Source organism: Lissotriton helveticus, chromosome 8, assembly GCF_964261635.1.
Source record: "Lissotriton helveticus chromosome 8, aLisHel1.1, whole genome shotgun sequence".
Taxonomy (NCBI): Eukaryota; Metazoa; Chordata; class Amphibia; order Caudata; family Salamandridae; genus Lissotriton; species Lissotriton helveticus.
In genome coordinates, this window is record NC_136069.1 from 304,335,274 (window position 1) to 304,360,867 (window position 25,594).

At 48.5% G+C, this 25,594-nt stretch overlaps 1 protein-coding gene across 1 annotated transcript in view; it reads right to left on the reverse strand.

Moving 5' to 3' along the window:
- Window positions 1-614: 614 nt before the first annotated feature.
- The window catches only part of PSPC1 (paraspeckle component 1), a 294,586-nt gene continuing 269,606 nt past the window's right edge, over window positions 615-25,594 (reverse strand). Inside the window, exon 9 of the mRNA XM_078657072.1 lies at window positions 615-1,622. Within this exon, the coding sequence (XP_078513198.1) occupies window positions 1,440-1,622 (183 nt within the window). The 3' untranslated portion in view covers window positions 615-1,439. The remainder of the gene's footprint in view (window positions 1,623-25,594) is intronic.

Below are 25,594 nucleotides of genomic sequence, written 5' to 3' on the forward strand. Positions count from 1 at the left end.
ATTTTAAAGTAATCTACAGGCAGGTTATACACTACTCTAGAGAAGAAAACACGTAAAGCGCTAGAAATCTTCAGTTTCTGTGTGCATGTAGACAAGATATTGCATTAGAGAAACAACTTTAATCCGTTTTTTCACTCAAATGAAGACATTAGAAAGCAGTCAGTGCAAGGAAGGACATACGTACCAACCCGTTTGAAACTATTTAGGCGAGATAGCATAACATATACCTTGATGTACCAAATACAAAATAATAAAAAAATCATATTTAGCTACATAATTATTAGAATTATGGCTGTAAGAGAAAAAAGTTTATTAAAATCAAATCTTATTTATATCATTTAATCGCTCACATACTGAAATCTAATTGAGATTGTCTACTTTACCCATGTACTGAAATTCACCACAACAGACAGCTGGTTACTGACTAGCAGCAACATGTTATGCAAGAGTGATGAAAACATCATTGTGGCTCTGAGCGCGCGCACACACATTCTTTCCTAAAGCTATAGGTCTACTGAATGTCTCATTCACAAATGTTATAAATTTGTTAGTAAAAAAAAAAAATTGGTTGTAATCCAGTTTGTCCTATACATTCAATGCATGAAACCAGTAGGTTATAGAAAATTGATATTTTATTAACCATTTAGAAGTTAACATTGGCATTCACAGTTAATGCTCCAAAACCATTTAAATAAAATTGAAGATTGCCCTATGTTCTTAATGCTGCAGTATCACAGCAAATAAACTACATAAAGAGAAAATATTTCATAGTGTCACAAAACAAAGACTTATAAAAGAGAAAATTATCAGAAAGTGAAAGCAATATTTTACTTGAAATAGGGCCATCTATCTCCAATCAATAAGATGTTTTCTCCCCATTCCCCCCAATCTCAAAGCCTGCTCCTAGCTATGAGTGCATTTCGGACTGAACAGAAATTTTCAATTCAAATAGTATTTGCTTATACTGAGGAATTCATATGGACTTATCTGTGGCCCTTCGTTACATAATTGTCAGAATGCGCATATGTTTAAATCCTCATTACCATAACGTTTTCAAAATATCAGACCCAAAACCGAACTGTTCACCACCACCCCCCCAAGCAAAAAGATAAAATTGTTAAGTATAATTATGATTACATTAAAAAAAATCCAAGCTTGAATTTTTATTGAGATAAAATAAAGTTCACCTATTTTACAGCATGGTCACATATTTAAGTCACAAAAACAAACAACTTTCACGATGATGCAGGTAATTAGCATTCTATACTACCAAGGTAAGACTTGCACTTAACAAAATGCATAAAAAATGTGCAGTTTCACAAAAAAAGCATCTCTAATACAAGATAAACGAAACAAGGGGTGGCTAACATTTAAAATGTCAAAGGCATAGGACTTGTGCCTTAGCACTAATTCTGACAAATTGTATGGAATGAAACATTTTAATATCTGCGACGTTTAGCTCCATCATAGTCGCTCTCTTGATTTCCTCTATCAAAATTACTAGATCCACTAGGCATGGTACTCCCACCACTATTTGGTGGCTGAGGAGCTTCAGATCCTGCTCTGCTACCCATGGGGGAGTCCATCTGTGATGGGGCTCCCTGAGGGAATGTATCATTATGCTATGTGCATTAAAGGAACAAGTCCATTTTGAAAATACAGAACATTGGCAAAATCCCAATTGGTGATGTCGACGTTCAGTGGCAAGCAAGTCCATCAGAATCAGGTTCACACATAGAAGGAAGAAAGGAGTAATTTAATTAGTTAACACATAAAAAGGCGATACTGAGAATAAAAAAAAAAAGATGGCGCAATTTGTAAAGTTATAGTTATGCTAAGTACTACAGTTTAAACAATTTAATGAGTAACTTAATTTACAAATATAAATTCTAAAACTCAGTTTCCATTTTCAAAGTTAAGATTCAGAGAATATTCTGAATAGAAAGTCACATGAAAAAAGAAACTTTAGCCTGGACACCAACTGAAAAAGATTACTTAAAAAAAATCTTTAAAAATCCTGACTTCATCTTACACCTGTATGTGTTACACATTTGCATTAACACGTTGGCCAAAACAAAGCTATTTGAAACGTGTTAACAGAATGATGGGGGAAGCAGTCTGAATGCTAAACAGGAAATTATGGGCACATTTGTTGACAACCCCTACTCGCCACAAAGAAAATTCTATGTTGATCAACAAGTGCCTTGCTACAGAAATCATGGAGATTAACAAATCAGCTATTTAAAGTTTCCCAACTTTGTTATTTCTTTTGCTGATGGGGAGCTAGCTGGTTGAAAAGAACTGTAGGTTTACTTTGATTCAAGTAAATTAATGCAACTAATCTATTTTTCATAAAAGACAAATGTATACGACAGGCAACCTGTACAACATTATGTCTATGTAATTAGAGGAGCGTTTTTATTAAACCTGTTCTCAAACACGGCTTAATGCTTTACTATTAAGCAACCAGGTATTGACAATGACAAGAGTAAGTGACAACTGAATCAAAATACATATGAACTTAAAGTAGAATGTCAAAATGCACCTGAGAAAACCAGTTATCAGTATTAAACCATTTGGTCTTTCACTGAAGTGGTTTTATTTCGGGGGGGGGGGGGGGGGTAGAATAAATAGGTGCCTGGATTTTTTAGCATTACAATTATGAGTTTTCAGTTAATGTGGAGGGAAAGGTCTGTTTTTGAACTTTGGTTTCCCCCATTTGCTTTGAGCAGAACAGGTTAGTTTTGATAAGGGAAAGGATTTACTACTTTCTAATATTCTGTAAGAATGAACAGAACTTTAGAATGTGAGGTCTAGAACGATGCAGGATAGGATATTAAGATTTGAAAAGTTATTGGAAAACGTATTTGTAACGAGAATGACTGACGAATCTGAATACAAGAAGCATTGGAAAAGGGCGTTCAAAACATTTTCAAATTACTGTTTTACTTCATCAGTTTCAAATGAGGTCATTTTTAAACACCTTAAAAATAAATGTTTCACGGGTGCAGCCATTCTTTTTCCTGCAAATTCCGACAGTATTCCTTTCTACTCATGCAACTCAAAAATGTTAACTGTAACCATGAATCAGCATAATGCATTTTAGCTACCCCACTAAAAACGTCCCTGACATGATAAAGAGCTTGAGAAAAGTGATTCTCTGATACTTACACGTGAAGTAAGGATCTCAGAAAGCATTTACGATTTTAACTATCAGTGAGCATTTTTTTTTGCTTAGAAAATATCCTTACTGTTCACAGAAGGATGTGGCATGTTTGTTCCACTGATACCAAGCCAACACTGCACAAAAGCTACAGTTTTTAGTATAGTGGGGCACAAGGTCCTTTAATGGTTTAACATAACAGAATTGTCCGATTACTTACCAGTATCTTCATTACACAAAGTGCAAGTCGTCCCCCACCATCAGCTTCACTAGAATATCAAACCCTCAACCTGGTGTCCAACTCCCTTACTCTAAAACTAATAAAATGTCACAACGTGTAACCATTTGTTTGTGCCTAGCATATAATGTTGTATATTCACTTGCTTTGCACACCTACACCATCTAGAGCAGGTTGTTGATGTTAGCGAGTTGTTTTTTCTTTGAGGAGGTTGAGACCCACAAGATAATTTGTCGCTCTTCTTAGTCCACAGTACACCATGATGAAATACATCTCACATTGTGTCCCCTGCCCCACCCAAAAACAGGTTAAGTAATGTTAGTGGAGCGTAGTCAAGACAAGAGCGAAAAAAATTAACACTGCATTAAGGGACTGTGAAAAACACTGGATCATCACTGGCTCCCGGGGAGGCGGTAGGCTACAGGTGCCTCTTCAGCACTATAAGAATCAAACAGATGGTTACAGGGCTAGTAACATTTTACATTCCGAGCATGGTTTGCTATAAATACACATGCTCTGCATGGACTGTAAAGCGATACCTCCACTAAGCGGTGGTTTTGCAGCATGAATCCTTTAATGGATTCACATGTATGGTTCTGGCCAGGTAGCAGTTTACAAATGTCTGCAATGGGAAAGTTCTTTAAGAAGGACACAATAGCTGCCTTCTTCAGAGCAAAATGTCTTCTAGGAACTACATATGTGTATAGCTTCATCATAAAAGTTTGAAAACACCTTGCAATTCATGTAACAATACTACTTCTTGTGATACGATTGCCAATTGGAGGTTTTGTAAAGGTGAAGTGCTGCTCTTGACGAAGTGGGTGCAAAACCCATTCAGCCCCAGTCTCGAGTGAGGAAGGAGAATAGACAACTCAACTGTTTGGTTCACAAGACAGGCCAGTTTGGAAAAATGTTTGGGTTTGTTCTCAAAACCGCTCTAAGTCTATACACCTAAATGAAAGGCAGCTCTACAGTTAGATATTGTAGCTCAGTTACGTTCCTGGGAAAGTGGTCGCAACAAGGTAGGCCATCTTCCAGCACAAAAACAGCATTTCAGGAGATTGTACAGGTTCAAATTTAGATTTTATGTCAGGACCAGAGGCGAGGATTATGCTATTTCTTTCTTCACTTTATTGAATAGCAGCCATTTAAAGTCAAACCAAAACTACCATTCCCATGAGACTTTGGGAATGTTACAACAGGAAAAGTCAACAAGAGAGACCAACAGGTAGAATTCTGTCCCATCTCAAACTCCAGCCAGTTGATAGTCCCAGGTTACTGGCCATTCCTCCTTTTTCATATTTTCCTCACTTTGAGCTTGCTGAGGCATTTGGTGCCGTTATCATTGTATTTCCTGTTTATTGTGGAGGCATTTGTAATGCTCGTCGCTTGATTTGATGTAGTGGACGTGAGCGCGCTGTTGAGCGTTTTGCCAGGTGCGCAGCTGTGCTCTGATGCAGTTTCGCCAATTCTCCTTGCCTAATTAGGTTTCTTTTCACTTCAGGTCACCCGCTACTCTGGTCTACCTGAGCCTGGCCATGGGAACGTTGTTTCGGCTACCTAGCAACCATGTAATTGTCCTTCCGCCACCCAACTGGCCCCTCTCGCCTGCGCTCCGCATTCCTCAGACATGGGAGCTGCGGCGCCGCAGGGGTGAGCCATGTCCTGTCTGGAGAGCGAACGCCCGCATTTGCGGCTCGGTATTGCCTTTCTGGCAGCTTCTCTGCATTACACCCTAATCAAGGTCAGTATTATTGTAAGCATAATGCTTCCACTGGGGAGTCTAATTGCAGGTTCTTCTGTCTGCGGCCATCTCCCAGACGGGTTTGCACTCTATTTGTATATCAGGGCTGCAGGGTCCCGGGCTGTGGCCCCCTTGAAAGCGAGCATTGCCCGCCCTAATTACAGGCTGACATCAAGCCCCCCACATTTGGCTTACCTGACCTTTTTGCTCTGCTGCACGTCCTGTGTGTTTCAACCACAGTTCTTCCTGTAGGAGGACGGCAGGGCTTTGCCCCACCATGGAGCCTTACATTGAGGACCAAGGGGAGGAGGAGGACCTTCTTAGTGCGCTGCCATGGGATGATGGTTCTATATGATGCAGTTAATGCATCAATACATAGGGCAGTTTCAAAGGCTAGGTCTTCAGCCCCAGGGCTGTAAAATGAAGCCCCCCCCCTGCTTCCCAACTCTCGCTAGGGAAACGCACCAGGGATGCAGGGACGGACTTGGACGCTTTCGCTCAACTTAAGCAGGCATGTTTAGCCAACACTTCCCCTCTAGTATCCCCTTCGACCCTACTGATGGAGATCACAGGAACACTGACGACGATGCTGGCCCTTCTCAACCCTGACTCCCCTCCTGCCACCCAGGTTGACCAAGGCCTGGGCGCAGACATGACATACTTCATCCGAGGTCTTCAGATTGGGCTCCCTCAGATAAGGTTGCACAATACGTGGCGAGCCGCATTTGAAGACCCCTGGAGAAGGACGCCAGCAACTGTCTTAGGGCGGAATGCCCCCACCCCTCCCTGGAGGGCAAGGTGGCCTTAACACCCGACAGATCCACGTATGGTTACTTTCCTGCAAACTTTTGTCAAGGACCCCAAAAAGGGGATAGATAGATCCTGGATATGGCAGAGGCGGCAAAATCTTCGGGATCCCTCATCCCCCCAGACACACTGTCCTAAATGGGCACAGCGCGCTGTAGTTTTTATGGGCAATGCCAATTGCGCCTGGTCTGAGCAGCGCAGATCCTTGCTTATCAAGGTAGACCCCAAAGCTTGGGGACTTGGCGGACTCTGAGGCGGGTCCAGATGCGCAGGGCGGCATCTTCGGGGAGCCCTTTATTAAGGAATTGGGCAAATTCGTGAATACTGGTACCTCACTAGACAAGACACAGTCCTCTATTAAGGTATTTCACTCCTAGGTTTTCTGGGGGGCCGGTAAAGGAAGAGGCTGCTCAACCACCAACCTTTATCAATACTCTCACATAGGTCAAGGCTCCCACCAAGGTCAGTATCAGGACCAGGCCAGATTTGGAAACTTCTACCCTACCAGAGGAAGGCGTGGCAAACACAGAAGAGCCAGAGGCGGCAGTGCCTCCAACACTTCCGGTGAGTGTCCTACCTTCTTTCCTTTTAAAGGTAAGGGGCCGACTGGCGAATTTTGGTGAGAGTTCACCTTCTCTGTGACATTCTCAGACCACAAGATTGGACGTTGCACCATTTATCCCCCTCAAAGGAGGTTCCTACAGTTTTTCCAGGGGGGGATGACCTACAAGTTCACCACTCTGCCTATCCTCGGCACTGTGATGCTTCACGAAGGTCCTCAGGCCGGTAGTGGAACGCCTGTGGGCGCAGGGCATAAGGCTCATTGTGTACCTTGACGACATCCTGTTGATGGCCCAGTGCCCCCGGACTCTGACTCGGCAACTTCAGACTGCGTTCAGCCTCCTACAGAGCTTGGGCTTCGTGATCATCAAAGCCAAATCCACCCTAGTTTCCCCTCAGAAGGTGGTTTTTCTGGGTTTCTTGATCGACTCCATAGAATCTTTGCTCAGCCCCCCGTTCAGGAAGGGAGCAAGGATCCGCAACGAGATCCTAGGGTGCTCATAAAACCACGCATTTCTCCAAGGCAGGTGGCCCGTATCGTAGGACTTCTATCCTCCTTGATTCAGGCAATTTTCCCAGGGCAACTGCACCACCGCGCCCTTCAACGCTTGAAAGCCGCTCACCTTCGCAGAGGCCTCTCATACTCGCAGCAGGTACTATGACATCGAAGCCAGAGACTAGCTCAATTAGTGGCTCGCCAACATGGAGGCTTGGAACGGGTGGGCAATATTTGGTTCCGCGCCAGATATTGTCAGAGTCAGACGCCAGCTGGTCGGGCGGGAGGAGTGGCAAGTTCACCGCTGGGGGTTGGTGGTCTCCACTAGAATGGTTACATATAAATTGCTTGGAGTTTCGCACGGACTCCTTCGTGATACAATGCTGGACCAAAACTAGATCCAGTCCTGCGTGCTCATCAAGATGAACGTGTCGGCGATCCAGGACATAAACCACCTCGGGGGCATGCGGTCGAAGACCCTCTCAGACTTAGCCGCCAACCTCTGGCAGTATTGCCTGAATCACCAGATTTCGGTCACAGCGGAATATCTGCCTTGTCGGGACAACCAGGCCGCAGGCTTCCAGTCACAACACTTTCACAACAGGAGCTTGTGGAAACTCCATGTGGGAGTGATCGCAGACCTCCAATGCAAATGGGTCCCCTTTTCGGTGGGCCTCTTTGCCTCTCGCCTGGACCATCAACTGCCCAGGTTCTTCAGTTGGAGACCGGATCTTCTGGCGGAGAAGACAGACGCCTTCCTTTAGGACTGGCGGGAGAAGCAGAACTATGCCTTTCCCCCGTTCGCCAAGATAACCAGGGCCTCAGCCCAAGTCCAGCGCCAGGGGGCGAACGTAGTGATGATTATCCCGATTTGGAGATCGCAGGTTTGGTTTCCAGTTCATTTGGAACTTTCTGGGGATTCTCAGATCCCTCTCACCCGGTTTCCAGCTCTCTTCCTCAAACCGGAGCCTCACCCGCTCATCGTGCAAGGTTCCTTAGCCCTCATGGCGTGGCGGATTACAGGGGGACGATGGTCGGTCACAGGCCTTTGGAGCATGGCTGAAAAATGTATGCCCAAGGCCTGGGCGGACAGTACTGTCAAACGTTATCAATCCACTTGGAAGAGATGGTCCCGTTGGTGAATGCGACAGGAACTTGATCCCATGGCAGCAGATGTGATGTGCACCCTGAATTTTCTGGCCTCTTTGGCAGAGAAGGGTTCGGCCTACAGGTCCATCAACACGTTCTGGTCCGCCATCTCAGCGGGTCATGTCATTGTGGATGGGGCTCCGTTGGGGGAGCACCCTTTCGTTTGCAGTCTCCTACCTCTGGAGCCCAGGTACACGGCTCTCTGGGATGTGAATCAGGATTTGAACTAAGGAACTTTCTGCAAAATTAGCCATGCTCCTTTCCCTGGTCTCCTGTAGACTGGTATCGGACGTCAGAGCCCTGGATATCTCCGGTAGGATTCCCCCCCCCCCCCGCAGGAGTTACCCTGCATGATCCATAGACAGACTAAATGTGGCATGAAATCCATCTTGTACCCAGCCTTCCCAGATTCCCCAAAGTTGTGTTGGGGGTCTTGCATCATGGCCTATGAAGAAATGTCAGAGGAATGCCGCCCCCCGGGTGAATAGCAACACCATCACTCTGCAGAAACCACATAGAGCCGTTTCTTACCCTACAATTACCAGGTGGGTAAAGAGGGTGATGCAGGAAGCGGGCATACACCCATGGGCGTTTGGAGCTCATTCTTCTAGAGGGGCGATGGCTTCTAAAGCATTTGCCCTGGGGGCTTGTCTGGAAGACGTACTGAACCCTGCAGATTGGTCCTCGGACTACATTCAAACGGTTTTACTTCAAACCGGTATTCCAAATGTCCCACTTGGTGGCGAGTAAGCTTTAAATCGGCATAATCATAGTCTGCTGTCATAACATAGAATTAAAAATTCCTAGCTAATGCAACGGAAAGTTTCAATTCTATTAAGGACTCGGAGGCGAAGATTATCCCACCCATGGTACAACAATACTTGGACCTTCCCACCCTCGTTGTGGAGTAAGTAAAATGTTATATTGATGAATGTTTTATCTTTGATCGCAAATGTTTGGTTCTCTCACAGATGCATATACGTGCCATTTTCCCTTTCAGGGCTAATCCTTAGCCATGGTTGTCGCCTAATACTATGTCATTTCATTACAGGGTTGGACGCAAATAAACAAGATGCATGAGGTTCAATGGTGGCTGCTCTCGCGCAGCGGAGTGGCCAGTACAAAAGGGACTATCAACCGGCTAGTCTCCTGATTGGTTGAGATGGGACAAACATTCTACCTGTTGGTCTCTATTGTTGACTTTTCCTGTTGTAACATCCTCATGGTCTCATGGGAATGGTAGTTTTGTTTTTACTTTAAATGGCTGCCATTCAATAAAGTGAAAAAAGAATAGCATAATCCTCGCCTCAGAGTACTTAAAAGAATTGAAACTTTGTTACGTTAGGTAGGAAATGTTTCATTCAATCAATCTTATTTGGACAATATTTAAATTCTAGACTTGCGTGGAGTACTTGGAAGACTCAGCCGTCTAAGGGCCTCCATGAAGGCCTTGACAATATATTCCTGGTTCTACATGGAAGCTGCCAGTGAAGCTACATGTAAACTAATGGAGGTGTATGCTAGCAATGCCTTTTGCAGATGTTAACCATAGCAATATATTGTAGAGAGACTTTAAGTGGGTCTATTTGTCTAGTAGACAAATAATTTCCAATGCGCTACATAGCAAGCACACATAGTAGATTTACATGCCTCATGCAGGACTCATCTGGAAGTTCGAGGTAAGCAAATTCCAAGGCCCTCCATAGGGGTTTGAGTGCCTGAGCTGGCCTTGGTGAGTCAGTAGATCTGGCCTAAGCAAAAGCTTTTTGAGAGGGTGAACAGATCTTTAACTGCGAGTACCAGGGGTGTCTCACCTAAGTTGGTGCCACCAAAATGTAGGCCATAGAAGCTTACAATTTCTTTACTATGTACAGGCAAGAGAGGAGAAAACTCCTTGACCAGCTCATCCATAGTGCACTGCACCCCAAGAGTGTGGGTATTTGGAGGTGAAGTTTTGCCATTTTGTGCCTTGGTGAACAGACTTATTTAAGAACCTGGGGGATTCATCCATCATTCAAATTGGAAGGACTTGCACAAGAATTGCAAATCAATCAATAAATCACTTTACATAATTCTCAGGACGAGTATATGAATGGATCAATGTCATCAGTGCAAGGACCAGGAAATGATCCAGTGCCTAGGAGGTCTGTAAAGTCTTAGTTTAACCTCAGCAAATGCTCCGCAAGGAGATGATTGTGTCTACGAATTGTCCAGCGCCCGAGTTTTGGGTTAGAGCGGACAGCTGTGTGTAGTTCATTGCAGTTAGTTTTTATGAGAGCTGTCTCGTCTTCAAATGAACCTGTACTGTGAATGACTGCTTGAATTCAGAGAGCTTGAGATACCAGATATGGCAAATGGGATGTTGAGACTTCCAGGTACCCTGAAGAATCATCTTGTAATGTGCTTCCTACCCCCATGAGTGAGGTGTCTGTGGTAAAGTACACCTGCAGGAGCGGGTCGAAAAAAGGCCCGACCAGCAACACGTTCTTGTCTCTTCACAATAGGAGAGTGCTTTGGGACTTAGGCTGTAACAACACTCGGTCTTACTATTGACACTCTGCTTGTGACTACTGCCTTACTAAGCAATCTTGCAGTCAGTTTATGTGCAGCATGACACCGTTCCAAACCGCTTCATTACCTTCCATAAAGTATTGTCTGAAAAAGATCCATCACCCTTCTCTTCGTTTGGGTAGGCAACCAAATTACTTAATTTAGAACTCATCCTAGAAAGAGCTTGATCTGCTGAGACTCAAGATCGGACTTTGGCACAGAGAGGAACACCTAGCTTCTGTATCGGTGCTACTGTCATCCAATTTTGCCAGGTACTGCTCTTGGCTGCCACTCTTTAGAGCAAATAAAAGGATCAAATGTATTTCTGCACAGGGGGGCTTCTGCGACAGTTAGACAGCTGGTAAATAACCTTGGGGCGATCATGACCTAAAGTGTAAAACTTTGAATTGATACTGGAATCCATTTACCACAAAGCATAGGTAGCAATAATGTGCCAGATATTTGTTGATGTGGAAATATGCGTCTGAGATTGAGGGTCAACGGGTTATCCTGTATGCAAATCAGTGGAATGATATTCTGCAGGGTAGTCATGTGGAAGTGTTGCGACAATACAGCGTTACAGTGGCCCGCGGTCTAGAATAGCCTTTTAAGGGATCAGGCAGAAGAGGGAGTAGATACTCCCCATGCCCCGTTCCTCATCCCTCTCCCAACCTGCTAATGAGGAGGCACCAGATGAAAGCCAAGTTTGGCAAGGAGTGATTGTGCTTAATTTAACAGTGGTAGATTGCGGAGATTCATTATATTATGAAGGGGAGGTTTGCTTGGTGGTGGGGATCTCTAGGCAATGCCCATGCATTTGTCCACGGTTACTTTCTCTCAGTGCAGAAGAAAGTACCCCAATCTTCCACTGAGGAGGTTTTGTTTTGGGGAGTAGGTGGTCAAGGTACTATTTACAACAGAAAAGACCCTGCTGGAGCCACCTCTTCTTTTGCCATTACCAAGTAAGCTTCCTCTTCTGAAGAACTTGGGCCCCTGCATGTCATGACAACTGCTGGTAGCCCGGTCTCTGGCTAGGAGCTGATGACTACTGGCCTCCCTCTCACCTGCTGCTTATGGAAGACAGTACTGGGTGTTTGAGTCTGTAGCCAATAATCCCCTTGTCAGTCTCTGTGTGGTTTTAGTATAGAGTTGGCATAAGGGCCAAACAGATGCCTGTCAAATGGGACACTGATGAGGTTCTGTTGAACCTCTTGCTTAAAGCTAGGTGTTGAAAGCTGGGTTTCTGTTGCAGTACTCCCCCCACTTTCTGCCAGACTACTGATGCATTTTGACTTGATGTGCCCTGGCTCCTGCCAATCAGGTTCTCAGGGCCTGTGTTCATTCGCAAAACTGTACCATGTACCCCCCAATTGGCAGCTCTGTGGCCACTTGTCAGCCCCTTTTAAAGGGTACCATGGGTACCAAGGGCACTGCAGCCAGGGAAGGCCTCCAAGGGCTGCCGCACTTACTGTGCCACCCTGGGAAGCCCTGTACCTTTACACACACACACACACACACACTCACAGCTGTTGCAGGCTGCGTGTTTTGGTGCAGAACAAAGTGAAGAGTCGACATGGCACAAATCCCTGTGTGCCATGCCTACAACCCACTGCCCTGGCATAGGTCAGCCACCCCTCTAGCTGGGTGCACTATACCAGCGGTGAGGGTACAGGTGCAAGAGCCCTGTACCCCTACAGCGTCTAGACCAATTCTTAGACATGGTAAGTGCAGTAATGCCAATTGAAAGTATATGGTGCTGGGAAGTTGTCATTACGAACTCCACAGCACCATAATGACTTTACTGAAAACTTGGATTCAAACTTCTCAGCACATTAAACCCATACTGATGCCAGTGTGGGATTTAATGAAAAATGCATCTTAGAGATACACACACCAGCTTGCCACAAGACATTTCTGTACCACTGGAGTGGGAAGCCTTCGCTCCCTGAGCCCAGAAACAAGCCTTTCCTGGGCAGGAACAGCCGTCTGTATCAGGGGAGCTTCAAAGGCCTTGCTGCATTTGTAATGCGATCCCCAGCCTCTGCTGCTATAAGGAGCACGCCCCCTTCCTGTCTCCCCTCCTTGATGGCAGGCACTCTCCGATTAGGGATTGTGCCCATCCCCCACGTGGGGTGAGCCCACCAAGGGTGTAGTCACCCTAAGGTCAGTAGCCCATTGGCTACTGAAGGTCAGTAGCCCATTGGCTACTGACCTAAAGAGCCTTAAAACACCCCCTAAATAAAGTATTTAGGCGGCAGCCCTGAACCAATTAGACAGATTCTCGCAACCTAAGAAGGGTGAAAGACTACGTCCAGCAAAGAAGACTGCAGAGAAGAAGTGACTTGGCCCCAGCCCTACCGGCCGTCTGCTGTTTACAGAGATCCTGTGCCAAAAGTCGGCTTGTACTGCAGTCTGCGACCTCCAATACCCAGGGAGGACTGCCAGTCTTCAACAAAGACCGGGTCTCCTGTGAACAAAAGCTCTATTTAAAATAAACTCTGAAAACAAACTCTGAGCCTGCTGAGGACAAAGAAACCAGACGCCTGGAACCACCACTGCACCCGACGCCTACGGGCCAAAACCGGGTGGCCCACTGGTCCCAGCGAGGTCCTCCAGCGCCAGAGTCCACCATCTGTTTACTCCTCCACGACTCCCCGACGTTGCCTGTAGCCTCTGCATAGAGATCCCCCCAACCGCAAGTGGCCAGATAAGGTGGAATTAGACCTAAAAAGACACCCTTTCATCCAACCGCCCTGCACCCTGGAGAAGAGAACCAGAGGTGCATTTACGTCCTGAAGCCCTACAACTTACCTGCCCAGCTGTTGGTTCCTTCCGGAAGTCTTCCTGGACCAAGCCTGCAGCTACAAACCAAAACTAGCAATCCTTATTGAAAACAGGGCACCCAAAACCAAAACAGCACTCTGCACCCAGCCGCCCCTCCGCTGCTGCAAATGTACTTTGGGTGCTAACTAGGATCCCCCTTTGCCCTGAGCCTAACACCAGGAGCTTTGTTCCCACAACCTTGTGGCCTACTCATGAGCAGCTACCAACCCAAGGTCCCCTATCCCTCATTGGATAACATTGGGCCTCAGCACTCTGCACCCGGCCGCCCTAGTGCCACTGAGCGTGCATCCTTGACCCTGGGGGAACCCTTGTTCTAACCCCAGAAAATCAAACCCAAAGACCGAGTACCTAGCTGTTAACCGAGAAGTTCATTTCTCTCCAAAGGAATACATTGACTGTTTTTCCTTGAAAATTGTTCGAAGTGAGGAGTTGATTTGTATGAAAACCTGAAAAATTCCAACTGCACAAAATCTGGTTTATTTAACTTTACTCTAGGAAATGTTCCAGTGTGATATCTAGGCATATCACTCCGAGGAGAAAAAGTAACCTGAAAAGTAATTCCAATATATTGACTTACCTGTATTTCAATCCGCTGCATGTGAACCTGCATTAAAGAACAAGTTACTTACCTTCGGTAACGATATATCTGTAAGAAACAGTAGTTAGTATTAGATTCCTACCTTAGAATATCCCTAGGCGTCAGACTGGATCCGGAAATTATTGCGTAGCAGTACCCTTGCGCGTCGGTAGGCGTCGTCTGCGACTCCGCGTCCGTCGTCGGCGTCGTGATGACGTTGTCGGAGTACTTAGACGCCGCCTCCGCGTGCTGACATCAGTTCTTAGACACAGCTTTACCGCGCCAGAATCGCAGAGCCATGTTAAAAACCAACACTGGTGCCATTGAAACTAGGGCCCTGAAAGGGGATGACCTTAACCCTAGATATCAGTTCGCAGAACGGGGAGGATGGGTGGGGCGGTAAGTAATCTAATACTAACTACTGTTTCTTACAGATATATCGTTTTTGAAGGTAAGTAACTTGTTCATCTAAAAGAAACCGGTTAGTATTTGATTCCTTACCTTAGAATAGATACCCTAGCAATACCAACCCCGGTGGTGGGTCTGCGAACCAGTAATGACACCAGAAAGTCCCTGAGGACGGAACGGCCAAAGAAGCCATCCCTCTGGACCTGGCTGTCCAGGCAGTAGTGCAGTGCAAACGTGTGCAGGGATGCCCACGTAGCTGCCTGACAGATGTCCTGCAAGGGGACTCCCCGGCCCAGGGCAATGCTAGCCGCCGTGGCCCGAGTGGAATGGGCTCTCAGCACAACAGGAGGCTCCTTTCTCGCCAAGGAGTAACATGCCTTAATGCACAAGACGACCCACCGAGAGATGGTCCTCTTGTGCACCGCCCGTCCCTTCTTAGCACCCACGTAACCAACAAAGAGTTGGTCATCCACCTGGAACTGGCGTGTGCGATCTATATAGAACGAAATCGCACGTTTTGGGTCCAGACGGTGGAGCCGCTCTTCCTCTTTAGAGGGATGCGGTGGCGGAAAGAAGGTGGGCAAGGTGATGGACTGCCCGATGTGGAAGGGCGTGACAACCTTGGGCAGGAAAGATGGCCTAGTCCGCAACACAACCTTGTCCAGATGGACAGAAAGGAAAGGGGGTTTAGATGAAAGAGCCTGGAGCTCACTCACTCTCCTGGCGGAGGTGATGGCAACTAGGATAGCAGTCTTCAGAGTAAGAAGGCGGAGAGGACAGTTGTGAAGTGGTTCAAAATGAGCACACATCAGAAAGGTAAGAACCAGGTTCAAGTCCCACTGAGGCATCACAAACTGAACAGGAGGGAACATGTGTGTGATGCCCTTCAGAAAACGAGTTACAATAGGGCACTTGAACAAAGAAGGTTGATCAGGCAGCCTTAGAAAGGCTGAAAGGGCAGAAAGGTAGCCCTTGATAGTGCCCAGAGCAGAGCCTTGCTGGGCAAGAGAAAGGAGGAAGAGAAGAACCTCAGAAAGAGGGGCAGAAAGTGGATCCACAGCCTTTGCTGTGCACCATGCCACAAATTTATTCCACCTACAGGCGTATACTGATTTTGTGGAGGGACGCCTGGCTGCCAAAATGACATTACAGACTTCAGGAGGCAAGTCAAATGGCTTCAACTGTCGCCGCTCAATCTCCAAGCATTGGACAGGTTCGGGTGGAGGACCGTCCCCTGCTGCTGCGACAGAAGGTCCTCCGGAAGAGGCAGACGAACCGGGGGATCGACTGACATACTGAGTAGCTCAGGATACCAGTACCTTCGTGCCCAGTCCGGAGCCACAAGGATGACTTGTGCCCGGTTGCGCTTGATCTTCTTCAGCACTCTGGGCAGAAGTGGTATAGGCGGAAAGGCGTACAACAGACCGCAACTCCACTCGCGACGAAAAGCGTCTCCGGGTGAGTGCCGCCTTGGAAACTCCAACGTGCAGAACTGATGACATTGCGCGTTCTGTTCGGTGGCGAATAGATCTAACCAAGGCTCTCCCCACTGCTGAAAGAGGCCTTGCGCCACGTCCGAGTTCAGACGCCATTCGTGATCCATCATGCACCAACGGCTGAGTTCGCCCGCCCTGGCGTTCAGGGAACCTGCCAGGTGTTGAACACCCAGGGTCACGCCCTGATGTTCCAGCCACTGCCAGAGGTGCAGAGCCTCCTGGCAAAGGGTCCACGACCCCACCCCGCCCTGTTTGTTGCAGTACCACATGGCGGTGATGTTGTCCGTGAACACCTGCACTACACTCCCCCGGACAGAGGGGAGGAATGCCTTCAGTGCTAGACGAATCGCCCGTAGCTACAAAAGGTTGATATGGAGCCGGGACTCCGCCGGAGACCAGAGGCCTCTGATCTCCGCCTCTCCCATATGGCCTCCCCAGCCCTGGAGGGACGCGTCCGTCGCAACTACGTGCACCGGTTGGGGTAGGGAGAGGGATCTGCCGCTGACCCAATCGCGGTCCGTGAGCCACCACTGCAGCTGTCTGGCAGTGCCCTCTGAGATCAAGACATGGTCGGACAGGTTGCCCTGATGCTGGGCCCACTGAAACTTCAGGTCCCACTGCAGAGCCCACATCCGCCACCGGGCGTGATGCACCAGAAGGATGCAGGAGGCCATCAGCCCCAGAAGCCGCAGTGTCAACCTGACCGAGACCCGGGATAAAGGCTGAAAGAGTGGAATCAGAGCCTGAATATCCCAAATCCGCTGTTCGGGGGGATAAACCCAAAACTGCGCCGAGTCGAGAATCGCTCCGATGAAAAGGAGCTTCTGAGAGGGGCACAGGTGTGACTTCAGCACATTGATGGAGAACCCCAGCAGGTGCAGGAGGCCGACGACTGTCTGGGGCGAGCGCGCCTTTATCAACCAGTCGTCGAAGTAGGGGAAGACTGAAACCCCTGACCTGCGCAGATGAGCTGCGACCACCGCCATCACCTTTGTGAACACCCGTGGGGCGCTGGTAAGGCCGAAGGGGAGCATGGTAAACTGAAAGTGCTCGTGGTCAACCATGAACAGCAGGTAGCGCCGGTGGGCCGGCAGGACGGGGATGTGGAAATAAGCGTCCTGCAAGTCCAACGCTACCATCCAGTCTCCTGGGTCCAGGGCAGCTAAAACCTGAGCCAGTGTCAGCATTTTGAACTTCTCCTTCCGGAGGAAGCCGTTGACGTTCCGTAGGTCCAAGATAGGAAGTAGGCCCCCCTTTGCCCATCTTGGGTACCAGAAAGTAGTGGGAGTAGCAACCACACCCTACTTCTGGCCCAGGAACACGCTCGATGGCCCCATTGACCAAGAGGGCCGTAACTTCCTCCTGCAGAAGTTGCAAATGATCCCCCGATACGCGGTGGTATTGCGGTGGCATGGCTGGAGGGGTCGCCTCGAAGGGGAGGGAGTAGCCCCTTCGGACGATTTGCAGCACCCACCTGTCCGACGTGACAGTGCGCCAGTGGAAGAGGTGATGGCGAACCCTGCCCCCCACTGGCGTCACATGGGCCTGAAAGCACGGACTAGGAGGGTTTTGAGGCGGATGCTGCGGGGGAAGGTGTGGACTGACCTCGCCGTTGTCCCCGACCGCCGCCATGGCGGTTTCCACAGCCGCCACCGCGTTGGATATTACCTTGCGGTGCGTGGCTGGCAGCACGTGTGGGGGCGCCCCTTCCTTGGTCACGAAAGGAGCGAAAGGCACCCGATTGCTGGCGCGGGGCTGAGAGGCCCAAGGACCTGGCCGTAGCCATGGAGTCCTTAAAGGGCTCAACCCCATGGTCTGCCTTGTCGCCAAAAGGCGACGGCCATCAAACGGCATGTCCATGAGAGTATTCTGGACATCAGCCGAGAAGTTGGCGGACCTCAACCAGGCGTGGCGACGAATCGCCGCCATCGCTCTGCCCAGTGAGTCGGTGGTATCCAGCCCACACTGGATAGAATATCGTGCCGCATTCCGGCTTTCCACAAGGGCCTGGCCGAGTTTAGCCCATACCTCCAACGGGCATTCTGGCAGCACTTCCGCGACTGTGTCCCACAGAGAGTGGGTGTAGCAGCCCAAGAGGCAAGCGGTGTTGGAAGACCGCAGTCCCAGACTTAGGGAGGAGAATATCTTTTTGCCATACTGCTCATACCTCTTGGATTCTTTGTCCGGCGGGGCCGATGGGAATGCGGACTGGGAATTTGAAGCCTGGATGACCAGGCTCTCGGGGGTGGGTGGACAGGAAACATGGGTCGCCTGGGGCCGGGCGGTGGCGTCTGGCCACGTTCCTATCCACAGGCGAACCTGTAGCGGGCCTGGACCAAGTGCCCAAAAGAACGTCGGACAAGGCCTCGTTAAACGGCAGCAGAGGATAAGCCGAGCATGACTGCGGTTTAAGTACCTCAATGAGGAGGTTAGTCCTCACAGCCGCGACGGGGAGCTTAAGGCCCAAGGCCTTGGCTGCCCGGAACCGGATCGAGGGAGGCATCGGGGACGGCACCGCCCGAAGACGGCGCCGGAGGTGACACCTGTGGGACCAGCGCCAGTGAGGTCGTCAGGTCAACCGGCGACGACCCGGATCCAGAGGGGCCCTGCGGCGCAACCCCATACCCGCTAGGGCCCCCAGACGGGAGCCCGCAGGAGGAGTGAGGGACCTCATGGCCGTGAGGAAGCGCTCTATCTCCTCCGGCGTCGCGTGCTGCACAGGGACCGGAGGGTATGGAGCAGGCCGCGATGCCCACGACTCCGACGGACCCGTGTGGGCAGTGTCACCCGAACCCCCGGCTGCGTCGTGCGAGCGTCCGGGGGGGGGGGGTGTATAGGGGAGTCGGAAGAGCGATGACGTCTTGACTTCTTGTGCTTACCTGACGACTTCGAACCTGAGGAGTGATGTCGACTCCCGGAGCTATGATGGCTCCGACCCCGCGACCGGCCCCTCGACCTCCGTCCGGACCGGGACCTCTCACGGCGCAGGGCCGACTGCTGGAGTTCGAGCCGCTTGCGGGACCGCTCCCGCCTAGCCTTCGAAGTCAGGGCCTGGCAGTCGGAGCAGGTCTTGTCGTGGTAGACGCCGAGACAGTGACACCGGCGGCAAGGGTCGGTAACAGACATCAGTCGGTCGCAGTCCTCACATTAAAACCTGGCATCCCTACCGGCACCGTTCGGAGTCGAAGACTCCGAAGGATTAAAAAAGATCTCAAAAAGTTTAATCAAAAAAGACTAAGGTACCACTTTTTCTGGATCTGCACTTGCTGGCGTGGAAAAAAGAAGAACTGACGTCAGCACGCGGAGGCGGCGACTAAGTACTCCTACGACGTCATCACGGCGCCCACGACGGACGCGGAGCCGCAGACGACGCCTACCGACGCGCAAGGGTACTGCTACGCAAAAATTTCCGGATCCAGTCTGACGCCTGGGGATATTCTAAGGTAAGGAATCTAATACTAACGTGTTTCTTTCAGATTTGTAAAACACTGCATAAGATTTTCCAAAGTATTTATTTCACTTACCCGTGCCAAGCTTGGCTTGGTTCTAGAAATAAAATAACAACCATATTTTTATACAAAACAAATTGGCCTGAGTTCAGTCTGTGTGTGACATCATTTGCTGATTGAGTGTGTACAACAAATGCTTAACACTATCCTCTGATGAGGCCTTACTGCTCGCCCACACTACCACAAAATAGAGCGTAAGGTACTGTCTACTGTTACCTCTGCCTACCTTTGGGGTTCCACTGAACTGTGCACACTATAGCTCATTTTGGCATAGTAAATACAGAGCCAGCTTCCTACACCAGGTGCCCATAGCCAGATGTGACGTCTCAGCAGAATGCTTGGATTGACCTCCCAGGAGTCATTGTCAGCAGGGTCCAGGGAGCACCTACATTTGTGCAGCAAATGACATTGTTTTCCCCACCCAGTTCTTGGCCCATCTTGCAGCAGGCTTCAGGCAGGTGTTTGCCAACTGCTTCATTTCCTCCCAGTATGGACAATCCTACCTGGAGTGAAATCCAATCAAACTGACAATTATCTGCTGTGTGAGACTGCCCCAAAAGCCACACATTACCCAACCACACTGATCCTCTAACTCCCCTGATCAGGGGGAGGATCATCTCCTTTTGCCTCCACTGACAATCTGCTCTGGCTGTATGTACCACCCGTAGGGTGACCACATCAACCAAGACCGATACTGTACACATCTCACGGTCTTCCAGAAAGGTTCTCCACTAAGAAATTATAGTCTTCTACAATATCCAGTTTTACCCTTTGGTGCAACGCAACTCTCTATGACCTCACGGTAGGTAATAGTGTCATCGGAGGGTGAAAGAGTCTTAATAGGGTAAGGCTTAAATCATCCTGGGGATCTTGGTGATAATCTTTCGAAGGATCATCCCCACCTCCTTGTGTGACAGGGTCATGGTAGACATCAAGGGGGCTGGTGTGCTGGAAGGGCTCCTTGGGACTGAGGGGTTCATTTGGGATGAGAACTGTGGCATTTGAGGTGACTGTGCAAAAGGGTGAAACAGAGCGTAGTGAAGGAGGTTGAGGAGCAGGCGGAGGTAGGCTGGTAACCTTATCCTACCCTATACCCAAGAAGGTTAGGCATATTGAATCTGCGAAGGTGCCCCTTCTCTTCTTGGGAACCGTATGTGTGTGTGAGGTTAGACCTGCAGGAGTGTCCAAGCTAACATTTTCTCTGTGAATGGGTGGATGATAATCTTCTGATGCCTGACATAGGGCATCTCAAGGTGCTCTAAAGCTTGAGGGCTCAATTTCAAACTCAATCTCTGCATCAAGGCCCGTTTCAGGTCAAATATCGTGGAGGTTTCAGAATCTGCTCTGAAGCAGATTTCAACTCTGAACTAGGTGTTTCAGCAGCTAGAGGTTGAGGTGCACAGTCTTTCGCTGGAGGCTATCCTGGAGCTCAGGAGGTCTCGGTGTCAAGACGGCTGGAAGCCTTAACCCAGACTTAAAGGTTGGTGCCTCGCATGGCTAGTCTCCAGTTTAATGTCAGGCTACTTTGGACGCAGTGCTCAGCCTCAACATGAGTTATCTATGAAGTCAGTCCTCACAAGATAGGTATTCAAGCGACTGTCAGGGAAGAGGTGCTCTTGGGGTAGTTGTCGTCCTAAGGCATTTGCTAGGGTGCAATGAAGCTGCCCTTCCTGCCTCCTCCATATTTGAGAACTTTGAGGATAGAACATCTGGACTTTGCTCCCATTGAGGAAACGGGAAACCCCATACCAATGATGTTCTCGAATGTAAGTTAGCCCAGTGTTTCAGGTGTGCCGATTCGCTTACACATGTGCAGGAGGGTCTTCTTGCGCCCGAACACTGCCAGCGGAACAGGCTGACTCGTTGCGTTTCAAGACACAAGCAGAGGTTGAACACAGGATGCTAGTTAGACCACAGCTGTTTAGAAGAAACATTTGGGTTATAATTGGAAGGGATTATTCGCCGAACAATGTAATGATGAAAATCTCCATCAACGCCGCTCAAACCAGCATCCAAACCACAGTTGCGGACTGCACTGGTACTCAGCACTTTCTTCACTAGAGCCGAACCCTCAATGACTGGCCCTGAATGTTACATCGAAGATAGCCCTCGAACGTCCAAAGCAGATGACGGGGGGAAAAAAACAATCTGATGTAGAGTACTGGTGCAATATGGATTAAGGGACAAGTCATGAGATTTTATATTTCTAAATGACTTAAAAGAAAAAACAACTTGCAAACATCTGTGCCCAAAACTAAATTTCGTGAGATGGCAAGGCAAGCATAACTACAGGAAAACATGCTACGAACATTACGATTTTTCTTTTAATTTGTTCCCTTGCACTTTTAGTTCCAAGAGTCCACATCCTTGTTCCTCCACACTTAAGGTGCACCTCACATTTTAATGAATGAAGTTTTGATAGTTTTTATGCATGGGGTCTATGTGATTAAGGTATACATTGAATACAAACTGAACAACATAGCCACACTATAGCAAATGTCAAAATGCTACAGAAGGAGTACTGTGAAAAAGCTAGAGGAGCTCATATGAGTGAGGAGACACCCGACCTGAATTATACAATCCCCAGCAACATATTTACGTACAACTCCTGCAGGCTAAATCTATGTAGACATGGTCATAAAGTAGACAGGGTGCAGAATTTCACTGATCAAGGTAGCAATAAATACACCCATGTGGGAAAAAATTGAGGCAATCAGCAGGAACTACATGACCAGCCACTTATATCAGAGGTTACAAAGCTGTAGGACTACCTACTTGCATCAGGGCTCCTTAGAACAATCCAGACACAAAGGAGCTGTAATCAAGAGTGCCAAGAAAGGAGCTTTTACCTGTGGTTACAAGGTACGATGGGCGACAAAGAACGAGTTACTTACATTCAGTAAGGCTCTTTCTGGTGGATTTCTCACATTTAGAAGATTCCCCAGGTGCCAAACTGGATCTGGGCGATTTCATACTAGTGCTCCTTCGTTCCGCTAGGTGGCACCATGCAACTCCATGTTGAATTGATATGATAGAGCTGCATTAGTGTCAACCCTGTACACAGAGGCCAGTTTTTTGCTTTACTTTTTCAGCGCGCTGGGACACATGGGACAAAACAATTGGGAGTATCAGTGTGCAGATATTAGATTTAGGATTTGTTAAATGCCAAAACAAGACCACTTTACAGAAAGAGGAGGTGGGAGCTCAGTGATGAATCTGCGGATTAGTGGGCTCAGACCAAAAAGTCCTCCTGGACTGACCAGGTGAAATTACTTCCCCGATGGACTACATTGTCAAGACAGTAGTGCTTCATGAACATGTGCACATATGCTCACCTGGCAGTCTGACATGTCAAGGATAGGCACTACGCTTGCTAACGCAGTGGCAGCAGCCTTGGCACTGGTGGAAAGGGCCCTCCGTCCTTCCGGAGGCTATTTTTTGGCTGTGGAGCAGATTTTAATGCAAAAGACCATCCACTTGACCGTCTTTTTTCTGCACTACCTTACAATTGTTTGCCCTTTAAGAATCCAACATAAACCTTATTGTCTACCCGATGGGTTTTGGTTCAATTGATGTAAAGACTCCAAGCTGCCTTTGAAGTCCAAATGATGGAGTCTCTCTTCCTCTTTCGAGGGGTGAGAAGGGGCAAAGCACATTGGGAGGGTGCTGGATTACCCAATGTAAAAAGGAGTCATGACTTGATGTAGCTTGGTTGCACCGAAAGAACCTAGCACTCACAACAAGCTCAAATGATCGTAACAAGGACAGTCTTTAGTATCAAAAGATGTAACTAGCAGCTGTGCATTGGCTCTAAGGAGTACACTTGTGAAAAGTCAGGCCATAAGGACCCACTCCGCCGTGGCATCACAAAAAGCATGGAGGAAACATGTCAAACCTTTAATAAACTGGGGTGAATGTATTACATTGTTCTGCATTCTGTCCATCACCTGTTTTTGCATTTGTCACCCCGAGTGGGACGGGTATGCTCAGACGTGAGTCACGTGCTCTCTATGCCACTGGAATCAAGCTATCCAGGCTGATGAGGGCTGAAACCCGAAACCAGTCCTTGGATGCTTGTTTCCAGTCCAGGGAGGACCTGGCTTGGCAGTTCGGGCTGGACTGTTCCCATGGGGCACAGGGTCAAGACTGATTTGCCTATGGCTGGGTTCAAACTGGAAAGGCATGGTGAGCAAAAAAAAACATGGATTTAGGCCCAGATCTGTGTACTGGAGTGAATGTATGACATTGTTCTGCATTCTGTCCATCACCTGTTTTTTTGCATTTGTCAAACCTTTAATAAACATCACAAAAGGAAGGTTGGTCAAGTAAACACAGAATAGCAAAAAGTGCAGACAACCTTAACAGCGCCCACCAAAAAGGCCTTGCTGGGCCAAAGACAAAAACGAAATGGCTACTTCTCTGTAGGAGTAGTTTTGCAGCTGGAAGAATTTTCTGAATTAACGTGCTGTGTCTACCTTTGGACCGCCAGGGAACACCAACTCGCTATAGGTCCGGCTTCAGTGATGTTATGCAGGGTAGGCAGGCAATCACCATCGGTACTTCCACCCCCTATAAGTCTCTAGTAAATGGTACCCTGAGTACCTAGGGCCTGGGAGCTGAAGAGGGTCCTCTGGGGTCCCCTCAGTGGGACCATGCAAATGCCCTGCAATGCCCCTGTGAGAGAGAAAACGACAAAGTTGGCATGGCACCCTGCCTGGGTGCCATGCCAACCATCACTGCCTGAAGGCACAGCTAAGACTCCCCTCTAGCAGGCCTTACAGCTCTAAGGCAGGGTGCACTATACCACAGGTGAATGCATATCGGCAGGAGCAGATATTGACCTTTAATATTGCGGTTCATTCCTTAATATTTTAAATGCCTGGGAAGCCACAGAGTACATGGGCTGGAAACTCAACAACTCTAGTTCCACAGCACCATGATGGCTTCACTGAACACGTGAGTGTTTGGTACCAAACTACTATTCTAAATAAATCCACACTGATGCCAGTGTGGACTTTATTGTACTATGTACCCAAAGCGAACCTCAGAGGTGCCCCCTGAAAACCTACTGACCCTGGTGTGGTCTCTGGCTGGCTGTAGGAAGCCAGCCACCACCAGACATGTTTCTGGACCCATGGGTACAGACCACCTGCCAGTGCTCAAAGAGGGAAGCTTCAATTCAACACCAGCCTTCGCTGCTAGCAGCATATGACCACCCATAGTTTACCCTCCACTTTGGGCTAGAAAAGTTTGGGAAACTTAGAAAAATAGGAGTGTCCACCTCTGCCAACTGCACTCCTAAGGTGGGGGAGGCGAGGTGAAGCACATCTTTCAGTCCCGCCATCTTGAAGATGGGGAGACCGCTCCAATCAGGGCTAGGTCGATGCCCCCTCCCACAAGAGGATGGCATAGTTAGAAGGTGTAGTCGCCTCAAGTACGGTGTCCATTGGCTACCTGCTACTATTTTAAAAACGACCCTAAACCTAGTATTTAGGTGGCTCCCCGAGACCTAGAAACTAGATCTGCGACTACCTAAGAAGCAAGAAGACGACCCTGCAGAGAAGACTGAAGCTTAAACGACTTGCGACCAGCAACCTCTGAAAACCCTGGGATGACTGCTGCCTTAGAAAAACACTTCGATCTCCAGTGAACCTGTCCAAGAAAAAACAAGCTCCAAGGAGCCCGAATCCAGGCAGATCCACGTCTCCTGCCCTCTGAGCATACAACGCCCACTGCCCGAGTCTGAGTGGCTCACCTGTGCAGTGAAGTCTCCCTAGCAATCCTGACTGTGTCCAGCGTTGCCTGACCGCTCTGGATCTCCACGGCAGCACCTGTAGTGTGAATTCAGAGGCTCCCCATGACCGCAACCAGCTCCGATACGAAGACTCAGACGTTGAAAGGGACCCCTGCACCCGAAGCCCCTGGGCCTTGGTGAGCTGAACAGACTGTGCCCCCTCTACAGCTCTACTTACCTCAGCTGTCATTGGTCTTCATCCTTCAACATTCTGTGCCACGACCGCAGCCTCTTTGCCAAATGAACCACCCCCATTGA